Raw genomic sequence first — 13,301 nt, 5'->3', positions numbered from 1 at the left:
TCTTTTTTCCTTTAACCTACCCTAAAAATAGTGGCTAATCCTCCATATAAAACAAGGCTAGTATACATGTATGGAGGTTGGCACGTTAGTGCAGGAAAGCTCTACCCTTCACATCTTCCACAAGATAATAGCTAGTGAATAAATAGTGTCATAAGTCACAACAATGTACGTATGACATTACAAAATCATATGCATGTGAAATGTCACCATAAACTTTCAAAAATAAATGAATATAACAATTGAACCCTTATTATTTATTCCCGATATAAATTATTACATGTGAATACTAGTTCATCTTCCATTACATAACCTCCAATTTAAACCATAGAAAACTAGATTAATTGACTTGATTAACTCCACATAAAGCATTTGCTGTACTTTTGCTCGTCCCAGTCGTACCTGCACGGAGCAGCTGTGGTAACACTCCAGTAACACTTGCTACAATATACTTTCTCTCTCTCATGATTATATATTTCGAACCAGTGCGATGCACCTGGCCACTCAAAACTGCAATCAAACTTCGTTATGGTGATAAAGCTAGGTTTGAAGTGGAATTCAAAGGAGGCGTTCGTCGCGAGCGTTTGGAGACCAAGATCATCGTCCTCGGATTTACAGTGAAGGCTGAGGGTCTGGCCCCCCTCCAAATTATTTGTGACTCTAACATATCTTGTCTTGAATGCATCACAAATGGTGACTGTGAACAAAACCAGCGTGACTAGCAGCAGTGCTGAACTTCCATTGAACCAAGCCATGCTATATTGCTCGTTAATTTGAAGAAAATTAAATTTTAATTCTCTGTGAAAAAAAAAACACCAGAAGAACTATGCTTTTATAGTTGCTAGCTAGAGGTACCACTACCATCCACAAGGTCTCACATTTGCAATAGTGCTTTTTTTTCGGCCAGGTACATTTGCTATCAAGTTCTTGATTATAAAATTTTGGTAATATGCCAAGTAATTGTGGTATTTATTACCCTATTTATCATATTTCGATAAATTTAAATTTCGAAATATGTGTAATGGATAGATATCAATCTTAAAATTTAAACTTATCCAATGGTAATAACTAGGCTGGTCAGCATTACCACTTAAAAGTGATGAGAAAAAAATCCACCATAAAATTATTAGTATAACAATCTTGTTAGAATAATTTACAATTACGGAAAGAAATATAATTATTTCATAGCAATGATTTTAACTAAAAATGTTGAAGAGCTTTAATGTGTAGTTACCATGCAATTAAGATCTAAATTATACAAACAAAATTATCCCGCTTGGGAATTTTCTTTATACCAACGATATTATTCTTCTTTAAACCTGAATTAAGCTGGAGAAAGAGAATTCGAATTTAGATCTACGATAAACACATATATATTCTCTATTTGATTTTGAAAATCATGTACAATTGGTTAGGAATACTAGGAAATTATAGGAACAAGGACATAGAAAAGAAAATGATAGCTACGTAGATGAAGTATCACTACCTTCTTTTAGCGGTACTTTCTCTAGTTATAAGTAAGAGAGATCATAAGTTTTTGACTCAAGTGGATGATGTGTTCGATAAATTATTATGACTTGTTTATTGTAGAGAAGGATTTGCATGACATGAGTTCATCACCATGTAACGTCTTGTGCCAATAACACAAAGGCATGTGTTACCTTTTATACACATGTCATTATGTTATAGGCACAAGACACCACCGTAGTAATGAACTTATGCCATACATATTGTATAGGCTCATTGTGTGACTTTACTCAATTATTCGATGAATTATTAATTATAACTAGCTCATAACTCATATTCTTCAACTTTAATAGTAGACTATTGTCCGATTATAATTAAAAATGAATGATAAGGGACTTGTAGTTTATTGGATCATAGAATTCTCTATCGCACCCAAACTCCACAAGTTCGAATCTCTCCTCTACAATTTTACTTAAAAGAAGATACAAAAAAAAAAAGCAGTGGACGAAGAGGAATATGTAAGGCAAGATGAGATCATGCAAAAAATTGAACAAAAGAATTCGGGCCAACTACATTTCACACCGTTGAGGTTTGTGGATTTTTAAAATGATAAAAGAATTCGGGCCAACTACATTTCACACCGTTGAGGTTTGTGAAGTTTTAAAATGGACTATGAAATTTCAATTTTCTCATTTTACACTATAATGTATTAAAATCATATCAATTTATGTCTTTGGTTAGATCAATTGTTTAATATTTTATTAAATTAATGACATAATAAGCGTGAAATCTTTGTAAGAGCTAACGTGCAAATCACATTTGCATTATATTGACAAAAAAAATTATCAATTTAATAAAAGATATAGTAAAAAAGGCAGAAGGTGTAAATTATAAAATTCAAAACTTCAAAGTTTAATATAAAAAAAGTTATAACCTCATGATTTGTTTTTAAAATATCAATTTTGAAGGTCGTAAAATGTAGTTACCTCAAAATTTCAAACGAAATATTATCGGGAAATTTGGAAATGTAGCCATTTTAGAGATCACCTATTGAAATATAACCTACATTTTTCATGTATTATAAAACTAACCAAAATTGAAGTTAAAAAGACTTATTGCCCTTAGTTTAAAACTTTCCCTGCTTCCAGAATCGTATGTGGTGTTTTTTTTTTCTTTCTAAATCTTCATCGCCATTGTTTTTTTTTCTTAAACAAAATTCCTCCACAAAATGCACCAAACTAGTCTTGAATAAAATACTAACAGTCCAAACACGGCAAATGTAGATAAAGTGGTAAATGTAATCTCATCACTTGTCTGCCTTAGAGACCTTTGCAGCAACTTGTCCTGAGACGACCAGTCCCCCTAGCAGCAATGAGACCAACCTTCTGCCCAGGAGGAGCGTCACGCCTGACTCTTGTAGCATGTCCAATATGTGGTGATTACCTCCTCCGTGAGGATGTTTCACAGCCTCGGCTGGGTTCATAGCCACACCACAAATAAGATTTCAGTAAACTTTTGTTAGTTTTGACTGTTTCTTCATCTAGTATTGCGACTGTTGCTTGGCGTGATCACTTGGTTCAATTACGTTTGGGTAAAGCGAAGTTCGGTTGTGGCGTTTCAATGGAGATGAGGAGTGTTAAGAGACAGCACGCGAGTGTTAAGAGAAAGTTAAGGTAATTAAGTCTTTTTAACTCTAATTTTGGTTAGTTTTATAAAAATTAGAAAATGTAGGTTATATTTCAATAAGCGATTTCTAAAATGGCTATATTTCCAAATATCCCAATATTATCTCAGCTGGCAAAATACCTTATCACTTATACGACGTCGTGTCACTATCTTGCTCACTACGAGCGCGCGGTCGCACTGAGAGAGCTTCAAAGGAAACGCAAAAGCCGGACAGTTAATCCTCGCCCCCTCCCCGCCAAAACCTCCACAATTTCCACTGCAGCGCCACCTCGAATCTTCCCTCAGGTGGGTTTCTTCTAAATTCCTCAAATTTCAAATATTTTTTTTCCCTTTTTCTGCAACAATTTTGACGGATTATGATGCTGGTGTGAGTTCTTAGTCGAACAATTTGAACAATGGGTGTTGAAGAATCTATGGAATTGGATGGATTGTTAGAAGTTGAGAATTGTGTTAGGTGTAACGATGGTGGTTCTGGAAGTAGGAAATTGATGGTTTGTAGTGAGAAGGGATGCCCAATTGCTCTCCATGAGGAGTGCATGTGTGCAAGGCCTGTTTTTGATCAATTGGGAAAGTTTTACTGCCCGTATTGCGCGTATAAGCGGGAGTTTTTTCGGTGTCGGGAGTTGGGGAGGAAGGTAATGGGGTCCAAGAGTGTGTTGTCTAAGTTTATTGATGCAGGAGAGGGGGAGCATTGTGGGTGTGAGACGGGCGGGTGGGGTAGTGTTGAGGTTCGGGGTCAGTCTGTGGGAGTAGAAGGAGGTGGGGCCGTGGAAGGGGGAACTGACCAGAGGAGGGAGATTGAAGATGTAAGGGGTGAGGAGAGAATAGATGAGGACCCTGAGGAGGAGGAAATTGTTGAAGAGACACAAGAAGAGGATGCAGAGCCAAGAGAAACAATGAATAACGACAATGCACGTGATGGATTAGACCGAAGAGATGAGGAGGATTGTCTAAGGGTGTCGGAGGAGAGAAAGGGAGGAAGTGATGAAGAAGAACAAGAAGAGGAGACAGAGCCCCAGAGTGGTTGTTGTGTACAAGAAATGACGAATAATCACAATGCACATGGATTATCAGACCAAAGAGATGAAGAGGATGGTAAACGGGTGCCTGAGGAGAACGAGGGCGAAAGTGAGGATGAGGAACAAATGCAGTCAGTGGAAAAGGAGGTGCCCGGAAATTCTACTGTTGTGCCTGAATCTGATGAGTTAGATACGGGGTCTCCACTAGTGAGGAAGCAGCGTTTCAAACAGAAGAGTAAAAGGATAAAACAGCCTCAAAGTGTAGCTTCCTTAAGGACAGTGCCCTCTCCATCAAGGGAATTATCAGCTCGTCGAACAAGGTCTGCAGAGGAGCATGCTAAAAACCAAAATGGAAAAGCTAAAACCTTTTCCAAGAAGGAAAGAGAAAATCAGGAATCTGCAAGGTGATCATGAGTTGTCAATTTTATGTTTTTTATGAGGTTATCTATGTTGTTTGATATGTTTTATATGATAAAAGTAGATGGAATGATTCAATATTCTCTTACAATTTTTAATTGGCAATCATTTATTTCTCCTATTATGCAGAAACTTGGTACTTCCTAATGTGAAGGGTAAGAGATCAAAGTGGACAGATGAAGAGATAAAAATGTTGAAGGTATTGTTCTTCCTGATTTTCCAGAATAAGTTTCATCATTTCAAATTTTATAAGCTAACTATTGTCTAGATTCCTTCCCAACAACAGTATGACGATGCCTGATTTCATCTCTCAAGTTATTAAATTCACCTTTTTTTTTTGCTACAACCAGAAACTGATACTGCCTTGTTCTAAGATAGATCTCTCCCCTTCTCTTTTATTTAGGAGGGCTGAAAATTTGGATTAGGAGTCAAAGTCAATTATCATGCATTTTACTATTATACCCTTGATGAGAGGATATATTGACATGGCATGCACTTTAGGAAACGTGGAACAAAACAAGCTACAAAATACAACTCCAAACCAACCTTTGTTTTCTCTGTCTCGATGGAGAAACTGTGACAGTTGGTTATTTATGCATACATTAGGCCTTAAATGTCAGTGAAGAAAAAGAAGCTTAAAGCACACCTCTATAAAAATTTCAACTTTTTTGTCTTTTACATAGCCTTTTAAGTGCCGACTCTCTCTCTCCCTAACCTCTATCTCTATTTTGGATTTTGAAAGAATTTTTGAAAAAAATTGCAAAGGTAAATCAGAAAAAGGAAAAAAAGTTCGCTGGCTAGGGATAAAAAATGCTGTGCATGACTCATTTGAGTTCAGTACTTTACTACTTTCATATGATTTGTTTAAGTAGTTGGAATCTAACTTAAGTAATCTTTGGCTCCAGGAGGGAGTGAGAGTTTGTGGATCATCAAACGGAAAGATGCAGTGGAAGAAAATTTTGGAATATGGTCATAAGGTGTTTCACAGAACCCGTGAACCAGTTGATCTTAAAGATAAATGGAGGAGGAGCTTGGGGAAAGAAAATAAAGACAATGCACATGATGGATTCGACCAAAGAGATGAGAAGGATGGTCTAAGGCTGTCTGAGGAGAATGAGGGCAAAAGTGAGGATGAAGAACAGATGCGATCAGTAGAAAAGGAGGTGCCTGGAAAGTCCAATGTTGATTCAAAATCTGAAAATTTAGATACTGGGTCTCCTCTGGTGCGAAGCAAGCAACTCAAACAAAAAGCTAAAACGAAAGAACAGCCTCCAAATGCTAAAACCTTTTCCAAGAGGGAAAGAGAAATTCAGGAGTCTTCAAGGTGACCTTGAGTTGTATTATCAATTTTAAGTCTAGTGTTCATGAGGTTATGTAGGGAATGTGGTATGTAACTATGAAAATAGTCATTTGATATTCTCATAATTACTAACTGGTGGTCATTTATTTCTCCTATTCTGATGCAGAAACTTGGTACTTCCTAATGGGAAGCGGAAGAGATTAGATTGGACAGATGAAGAGTTAAAAATGTTAAAGGTACTTGTTTCTGGTTGGCTTCCTGCCTTTCTAAAATAGATTTATCATCTGATATAGTGTCAGCTAATTATGTTGAAATTCCGCCAAACAGTATCGTGAACCTGATTTATCTCTATTTATCAAATTTGGCTACAATTAGAAACTGGTACTGCTGCATTCTATTATACATCTCTCCCTTTCTCTTTTATTTAGGAAGGAAAACGAATTGGGTTAGGAGTTTAGGTCAACTATCATAGACTTTTCTATTATACCCTTGACGAGTGGAAATTTATATTGACATATCATGTGCTAGATCATGACACGCGTGTTTGGAAATGTAGGACAATCTACAAAATACAAAACCAAACCAACTTTTTTCTTGCTTGTCTCAACGGCGTAACTGTGTCAGTGGGGGGATTTATGGGTAAATTAAGTTTTGGTATCAATAAAGAAAAACAAGCTTAAAGCGTACGTATATAAATAATATAAATCACTGGCACTGTTAAAAGTTTTCAAATTCTTTGCCTTGTACGTAGCCTTATATATGCTGAGTTGTTTTTTTTCCCCGGCCTGTGAAAAGTTCTTTAAAAAAATTTACTTCAGAAATTTGCAAAGGTAAATCAGAAAGAGGTTAAAAACTTTGCTGGCCACGGTATAAAAAATGGTGTTGCATGAGTGAGTTGAGCCCAGCGCTTTCTCCTGATTTCTCAAGTAGTTGGAATCTAATTCAATAGTCTTCGATTCCAGGAGGGAGTGAGACTTCATGGAACATTAAATGGAAAGATGCAGTGGAAGGAAATTTTGGAATATGGTCATAATGTGTTTCATGTAACCCGTCAACCAGTTGATCTCAAGGATAAATGGAGGAGGTACTTTCGCGAAAAAGCTAGAAAAAGGTGAACATCACTTTGGACTTGCATAAAACAGGTAATTACAGTATCCATAGTTCATTTATTTTATACTATTGTAGAATAAATCGGTGGATCAATATTTATGTAGATTTTTAGTTTTCTATATCATATTTGAACCCTTTGGGTTGGCCATAATAGTAAAGATACTGTAGCTAGTCTTTCTTTGTTAACTACGTGCTCAAGCTATATTTATATTCAAATTGGAAAACTGGCCAATAGATTATCCACAGAAGTGCGTCTGAGTAGAATGATTTTGTTATAGCCAGTGCCAAAGGACATTGAGTAATATGTTTCTAACTTTCTAATGGTTTGGGATGTCTCAAAACCTTGTAACAAGTGGTATTAACAATCTTATCTTGCTTATTGCCTGCAAAATCAAATTATAATGCCTGCACCATTCACTTATCGTCAATTTCTAGCCTTCGATAGAAACCAAGGAATTTAAGCGGTAATTATTAATATTATCCCAACTTTCTGTCAAGTACATGCAACCCTGTTATTTGAGCTGTCTGGTCTTATACACAAGATGTAACCAATTCCTCAATTGAAAATTGATGCCTCGGAAGCCAATTTCTTGTCTATAACATTTACTAATTATACGAAACTGATTTTGTCTCTACAGGTAATGGCGATGTTGGTCAAGAATGTGCTGCATGTGTGCATTAGAATGGTTGATGAGTGGGATGGAATCGACCAATTTGTACGTCAATGGTAATTTATGTGGTCGGCATTTCGCTTCAACCTGGTGTTAACAAAAGCACGGCATTAAACCCAAAAGAAAATTCATCCTCAAGGTTCAAAACGCAAGCATTGCTATGAAGTTGCCGAAACTTGTCAGCCAAGGAGCTTCAGCCATCGAGGATTTCCTTTCGTAGATCACATTAGGACCTCTTTCACTTGTGTAGTTTTATATAAAGGATGTATCAATGTCATAATCTTTAAGTTTCACATACCAAACTCTCTGAACATGGGTACGATTACGTTGTTTCTTCAACAATAAAGTGTTCTAGTTTTCGAGCATCGCTTTCCCGAGTGTCTTCGTAAGGTATTGTATGATGTGAGGTGAACAATTGGCGAAAAACTTTTATTTGAGATAGAAATAGAGCATCTACAGAGCAAATTCCTCAGGTCTCTTCCTCAATAATTACATCGTAGTTCCGTGAAATGTACGTTACAAGAACAGAAGACAGAACCGCTCAAAGTGCTCGTTAAGTTGCTGTAGCTGCGTACTCGTGGCTCCTCTCAGCCCAGTAACTAGAAAGAACCTCCGCTGTCAGCAATAAACGAGTGGAAAATAAGGTGGCTAGATTACTGTTCCACTAGGAATCAAGGCATCCTTGATCACTGTGACAATCGCGCTCTTTATGAAATATCCGTCTGTTTCTCTTGCTGCTTCTTGCACATTGTCGATATTGATAATCTGTAATTTATAATCGTCGATGGTCAGTTTCACAAAGATAAAATATAAACAGTTTCGTGTGATCAACTAAGAAGAATAAATTTATAATATGAATGTATGTCCAACACGACCTTGCATCGAATGTAAGCAGGGAATAGGAAGTACACATAGGAATCGGTTTTCTGTTTCCATTTAATAAGTTTCAAATCGGCTATAAAATTTAGACTTCAAATTAATAAACTGAAATAATCATGTTATGCTGATAATATCCTTACCTTAACATTTTCTCCAATTCGAGCATTCTTATCAATTATAGCTCTCCTAATGTGAGAATTCTTGCCAATACCGATTGGAACGCTACCCTTTGCAGCTAGAAACCTCCTGTCAGCATCAGTCTGGGGCACAAGAATGGCATCAGAATAATCTAACCAACCCATTGAAATGTCAAACCGACAGTGACAATATTTTGAAGGGAAGTCCATTCATCTTGATAAAACGAAAACATGTTTATTGGGTCATGCCTTAAAATAAAAAGAAGCAGGTTATACCTCATAGTAGTCAGCTCCCATCAGTAATGTGTCTTCAATGACAGCACCCTCCGCTATGCAAGACCGAAGCCCAACGACTGAATGGTGAATTTTACAGTTCTGTGTTTACGAAAAAAATAGGGTTGGGTCAAATGAGCAGGACTGCAATACATTATTCTGATCTCTGTTTCTTGCAACAATAGCACATGGATGTAAGTTTTTCCAAAATCGAAGAAAACATGGGACTAGGATATGACATTATAATGGAACATTTTAACAAAATGATGAATATTTCTATAAAGAACTTTACCTTTATTACACATCCCTCGCCAATAACACTATCTGTGACATCAGCATCAAGCATTTTTGATGGAGGTAAATACCGAGGTTGGGTGTAGATTGGGGATGAACGATCATAAAAGCTACAGTATTAAGTTCGAAATTAGGCAGGAATATTAAATCGAGATCAAACTGATAGCATAACATATCAATTGGCCCAACATAACAGATAACAAACAAGTTATAGAATAAAAGGTACCTGAAATCTGGAACTGGTTTTTTTGTTATCCCCAAGTTAGCATTGTAGAAAGCCTCAATGGTACCAATATCTTCCCAGTAGCCATCATACAGATAAGCTTGAACCTGTAGGCATTACTAATTAGTATTCCAGTGCCTGAATATCTGGATGAAGGGAAGCAGGGTAAAGAACGTATGGAACTGGGAAATACTATCATATAAAATCAATTTAGGACATTGTCTTTTTCATTAGAAAAGGATTTGTTCAGTTTTCAATGAATGATATTTGCAATTGTGTAATACCAGACTATAATGGAGTTCTGATTGCTACTTCTGCATAACAAGATTTAACAGAACTTGGTGTTTCAACTGAATAAGAGAGTGAGACTTGTCCATCCAATACACTTAACAATTATTCCAATCTTTTTCCCCCAAAGTGGACGATGCAAAAGAACCTCTTTTGATAGATCGTAACATAAAAAGTACAGATTAAAATACGACATGAAAACTTACCCTCAAACCAATGGAAGTTGCGCCTGGAATAACTTCACTCCCGAAATCATTTGCACCAGGAAACTTGTCTCGAAGTAGATCTAACATGACATTTTTGCTCACAACATATATACCCATACTGGCAATATAAGGCATCTCTTTAGCTCTCTCATCATCAAGACCCAAGATAGTAGTATCAACCTAAAACAAAACAGAAACAACATTTTGCATCGCTAATCAATTACACACCATAACCCACTAGCGCTCCAATTCACAATGAAACAAATACGTAATGCACTAAATAATTTAAACAATTTGCAAGTGGATCTTTCACCTTCATAGCCTTGAGTTGCTCCCCTTTAGGTTTCTCAGCAAACTCAATAATCCTTCCCTCTTCATCAATCTTCATCAAACCAAAGGCGGTAGCACGCTTCTCATCCATGGGCAGAGCAGCCACAGTGATGTCTGCATCAGTTTCTCTATGTGCCTGAATAAACCTCTCATAGTCCATCCTATACAAGTGGTCCCCAGCAAGAACCAAAAACTCCAACACATTGTGCTCCTCAAACAACCACAAGTACTGCCTCACGGCATCCGCGGTACCCTGCAAACCATCAAAACCAAATATCCAACTCAAAAACCAAACCAAAACCCAATATCCAAACTCAGAAACCAATCGAAACCCGATTCCCAACACAACCCTACAATTACTAAACAAGCGTTTTAATCACCTGAAACCAATTGGGATTCTCAGGGCTCTGCTGGGCAGCAAGAACCTCAACAAAGCCTTCGTTTTTGTAGCCACCCATGTTACTAGCATAAGCACGAGAAAGATGGCGATTGAGCGAAGCGGAATTGAACTGGGTCAGCACATAGATCTTTGATACGTTGCTGTTGAGGCAATTACTGACTGGGATATCGATCAGCCTGTAGTTTGCTCCCAATGGAACAGCAGGCTTCGCACGCTTCTTTGTCAATGGGTAAAGCCTCGTCCCAGCTCCCCCACCCAGTATAATCCCCAACACACTCTACACATCAACACAATCAAATTCCCAAAATTTCAATCAAAACAAGAACTCATTATGCTAAATCGCTAATGCATAGAACAAAAGCACCAAATGCGGTGCAGAGAGAAATGAATTACTCACCCGGCTCGCATCGGGATCAAGACACGTCTGAGAGTTCTTGGAATCGGAAACAGCTTTGGGAGACACAACCAGCGGCGGGACTCTGTTAGTGGGCGATCTCCTCAAACAGGTGCTGGGCGCGGAGATTTTGGTCCCGGAGAGATGAGAGCCACTGAACGAGAGGCGGCTGATGTTATGGTTCTGCTTCGAGTTCCGCAACACCGACGATCGGGAGGTGAGCACTCCGCTTGCTGACATCGAAGAGGACGCCATGGAAGAAGAAAATCCAGAGAGAGAATTTCAGAGAGTTGCAGAGGGGAGAGAGTGGAGTGTGGGGACTTGGGAAGTGGCAGCTTTCATGATATTTCGGGACATATTTACCCTTACATTTTGGTGTTAATTACGCAAACCCGACCTCAAATCCAAAATTCCTCAAACACGGGAGAGAGGGTATTATAGATTTTTCAACCATCTGTTAATATAAGTAGTTATTTGACGGAAGGGAAGGATCACCAAGAATCTGCGGAAATCGCGAGTATTTAAACAAGTGGAGTTCATTAAACGTCACGCAACGGTGGATGGATCACATGTGGCATGCGGGGTGGGCCTAAGATTTACATCACATGTCACCACTTTTGCTTACCATCGTCTAATTTTTTATTTATACTAACCGATGAACACATATTTGTGTTTGTGAATAATTTTATTTTATTTTTTATTTTTTTATTAAGGAGTGTGATTAGTTTTTAAAATTTTAAAAATAGTATAAAAATTTGATGGTGCGACAATTTCTCCTAATAAGTGCATATTTTATCTTAATATTACATCATTACTGTTTTATCCATCTTATGTAAATATTGTGTATCAAAAGTGAGGGTAAATTAGGAAAAATAGGAATATGATTGTCATTTTCTCAAAAGATATAAAATTACTATTTTGCCCTCCTTATGTAAGTATTGTGTATCAATAATGAGGGTAAAATAGAAAAAAATGGCAAAAAGTTGACAAGAAGGGTTCTCCTAATAATAATATATAGATGGTTATAAAACTCCTTCCCTTTACACGCTTAACCCACATGGCTTTAATCCATTTTATTTAGTCCTTTTAAAAAAAAATTGTTTTATTTTTATTTTTTATGACAAAATTACCCATGAGAATTTGGTTCTATTATTTTTAGCCAGTTTTGCGTTTTTTTGTTTAAGGGGCTCTTTAGTCTAATTATTTTTGGTGAAGCCTTGAGACACCAAGCTTGATTTCTAGCTTTCTAAGATTAGAGATATATACTATCTTTTTGGAGATTAATTTTCAATTGGTGTTCTGCTATGACAAATATTTCATATTCATAATTATTAGGGTAAAGTACAAAAAACTATCTCAACTATTGGTGTCACGACACTTTCATACCTCATCTTTTAAAATTGACAATGTCATACCTCATCTTTAGAATTTGGTCAAATGTTATACCTTCTGTTACTTGGCCGTTTACTTTTTAGTTAAATGCTGACGTGACTTGATTCGGAACCAACTTTCTATTAAAAAATCATTAAAATATTATTAAAAATTAAAAAAAAAATATTTAATTTTTTTAAATATTAAAATAAGAAAGAAAAGTAATAAAAAAGAAAAAAAGAAAACAATCCTCAGTTCGTCCTTCCCATTCCCTCCCTCCTCTCTCTACTCCCCATCTTCATCTTCTTCCCCCCACTTGCAACCCCCAACAAAAAAAAAAAAATTCCAATTTGTCTTCCCCCGCACCCACCCTTAGTTTGTCCCCCAACTCCCTCTTCCCCCTCCTGCAACCCAGAAAAAAAAATTCCAGATATCGTCGGCGGGAAGATGGGTGCGCGGAGAAGGTGAAGGATGGGTGCGGAAGATGATGTGGAGAATGGATGAGAGTGGTGGATTTGGGGTTGGCAGGGGGTTGGTTTTGGGGGGGGGGGGACAAACTGGGTTCGCTTTGGATTTTTTTTCTTTTTCTTTTTCTTCTCCTTCTTCTTCTTTCTAGTTGTCGTCCTCCAGAACCCGTTGGCGATGGCCAGCCTAATCTTCTTCATCTCCTTCTTGAACTCTTCCAGATCCACAGTCCTACTCTGGTCGTTGTCGAACTTGTCGAATATGGAGTCGTACAGTTGCGTCAGTTGCTTTGGCGGGGTGGCCACATCGATGCCGAAGTGGGCCTCAATGAGCCTGAGGGACTCGAAGGCTTTGCAGAGCTTCGATCGGGAGAG

At 37.4% G+C, this 13,301-nt stretch overlaps 2 protein-coding genes across 2 annotated transcripts; one reads left to right on the top strand and one right to left on the bottom strand.

Moving 5' to 3' along the window:
• Positions 1-3,251: 3,251 nt before the first annotated feature.
• Positions 3,252-8,032, top strand: LOC103421713 (DEK domain-containing chromatin-associated protein 4-like). Its single transcript, XM_008359754.4, has 7 exons — positions 3,252-3,435; positions 3,530-4,573; positions 4,716-4,785; positions 5,492-5,910; positions 6,053-6,122; positions 6,849-7,028; positions 7,635-8,032. Exons 2-6 carry the CDS (start codon positions 3,546-3,548, stop codon positions 6,999-7,001), a joined length of 1,740 nt encoding a protein of 579 aa, XP_008357976.3. The 5' UTR covers positions 3,252-3,435; positions 3,530-3,545; the 3' UTR covers positions 7,002-7,028; positions 7,635-8,032.
• Positions 8,033-8,075: 43 nt separating this feature from the next.
• On the bottom strand, positions 8,076-11,604 carry LOC103421714 (glucose-1-phosphate adenylyltransferase small subunit, chloroplastic/amyloplastic). Its single transcript, XM_029108108.2, has 9 exons — positions 11,095-11,604; positions 10,678-10,974; positions 10,281-10,550; positions 9,968-10,147; positions 9,477-9,580; positions 9,249-9,360; positions 8,960-9,058; positions 8,687-8,806; positions 8,076-8,432 (listed from the first exon to the last, which is right to left on the bottom strand). Exons 1-9 carry the CDS (start codon positions 11,344-11,346, stop codon positions 8,316-8,318), a joined length of 1,551 nt encoding a protein of 516 aa, XP_028963941.1. The 5' UTR covers positions 11,347-11,604; the 3' UTR covers positions 8,076-8,315.
• Between the last annotated feature and the right edge of the window lie 1,697 nt (positions 11,605-13,301).

Source organism: Malus domestica, chromosome 09 (genome assembly GCF_042453785.1).
Source record: "Malus domestica chromosome 09, GDT2T_hap1".
NCBI lineage: Eukaryota > Viridiplantae > Streptophyta > Magnoliopsida > Rosales > Rosaceae > Malus > Malus domestica.
Note: the sequence above shows the minus strand (reverse complement) of the source record. Positions and strands in the feature narration are given on the sequence as shown.

Coding starts and splice junctions, on each gene's coding strand:
- LOC103421713 (XM_008359754.4), top strand. CDS start 3,546: ATGGGTGTTGAAGAATCTATGGAATTGGATGGATTGTTAGAAGTTGAG. Junction 4,786..5,491: donor AAGAGATAAAAATGTTGAAG/GTATTGTTCTTC, acceptor CTTTGGCTCCAG/GAGGGAGTGAGAGTTTGTGG. Junction 5,911..6,052: donor GAAATTCAGGAGTCTTCAAG/GTGACCTTGAGT, acceptor ATTCTGATGCAG/AAACTTGGTACTTCCTAATG.
- LOC103421714 (XM_029108108.2), bottom strand. CDS start 11,346: ATGGCGTCCTCTTCGATGTCAGCAAGCGGAGTGCTCACCTCCCGATCG. Junction 10,148..10,280: donor AGCAACTCAAGGCTATGAAG/GTGAAAGATCCA, acceptor GTTTTGTTTTAG/GTTGATACTACTATCTTGGG. Junction 9,059..9,248: donor GCGAGGGATGTGTAATAAAG/GTAAAGTTCTTT, acceptor TCGTAAACACAG/AACTGTAAAATTCACCATTC.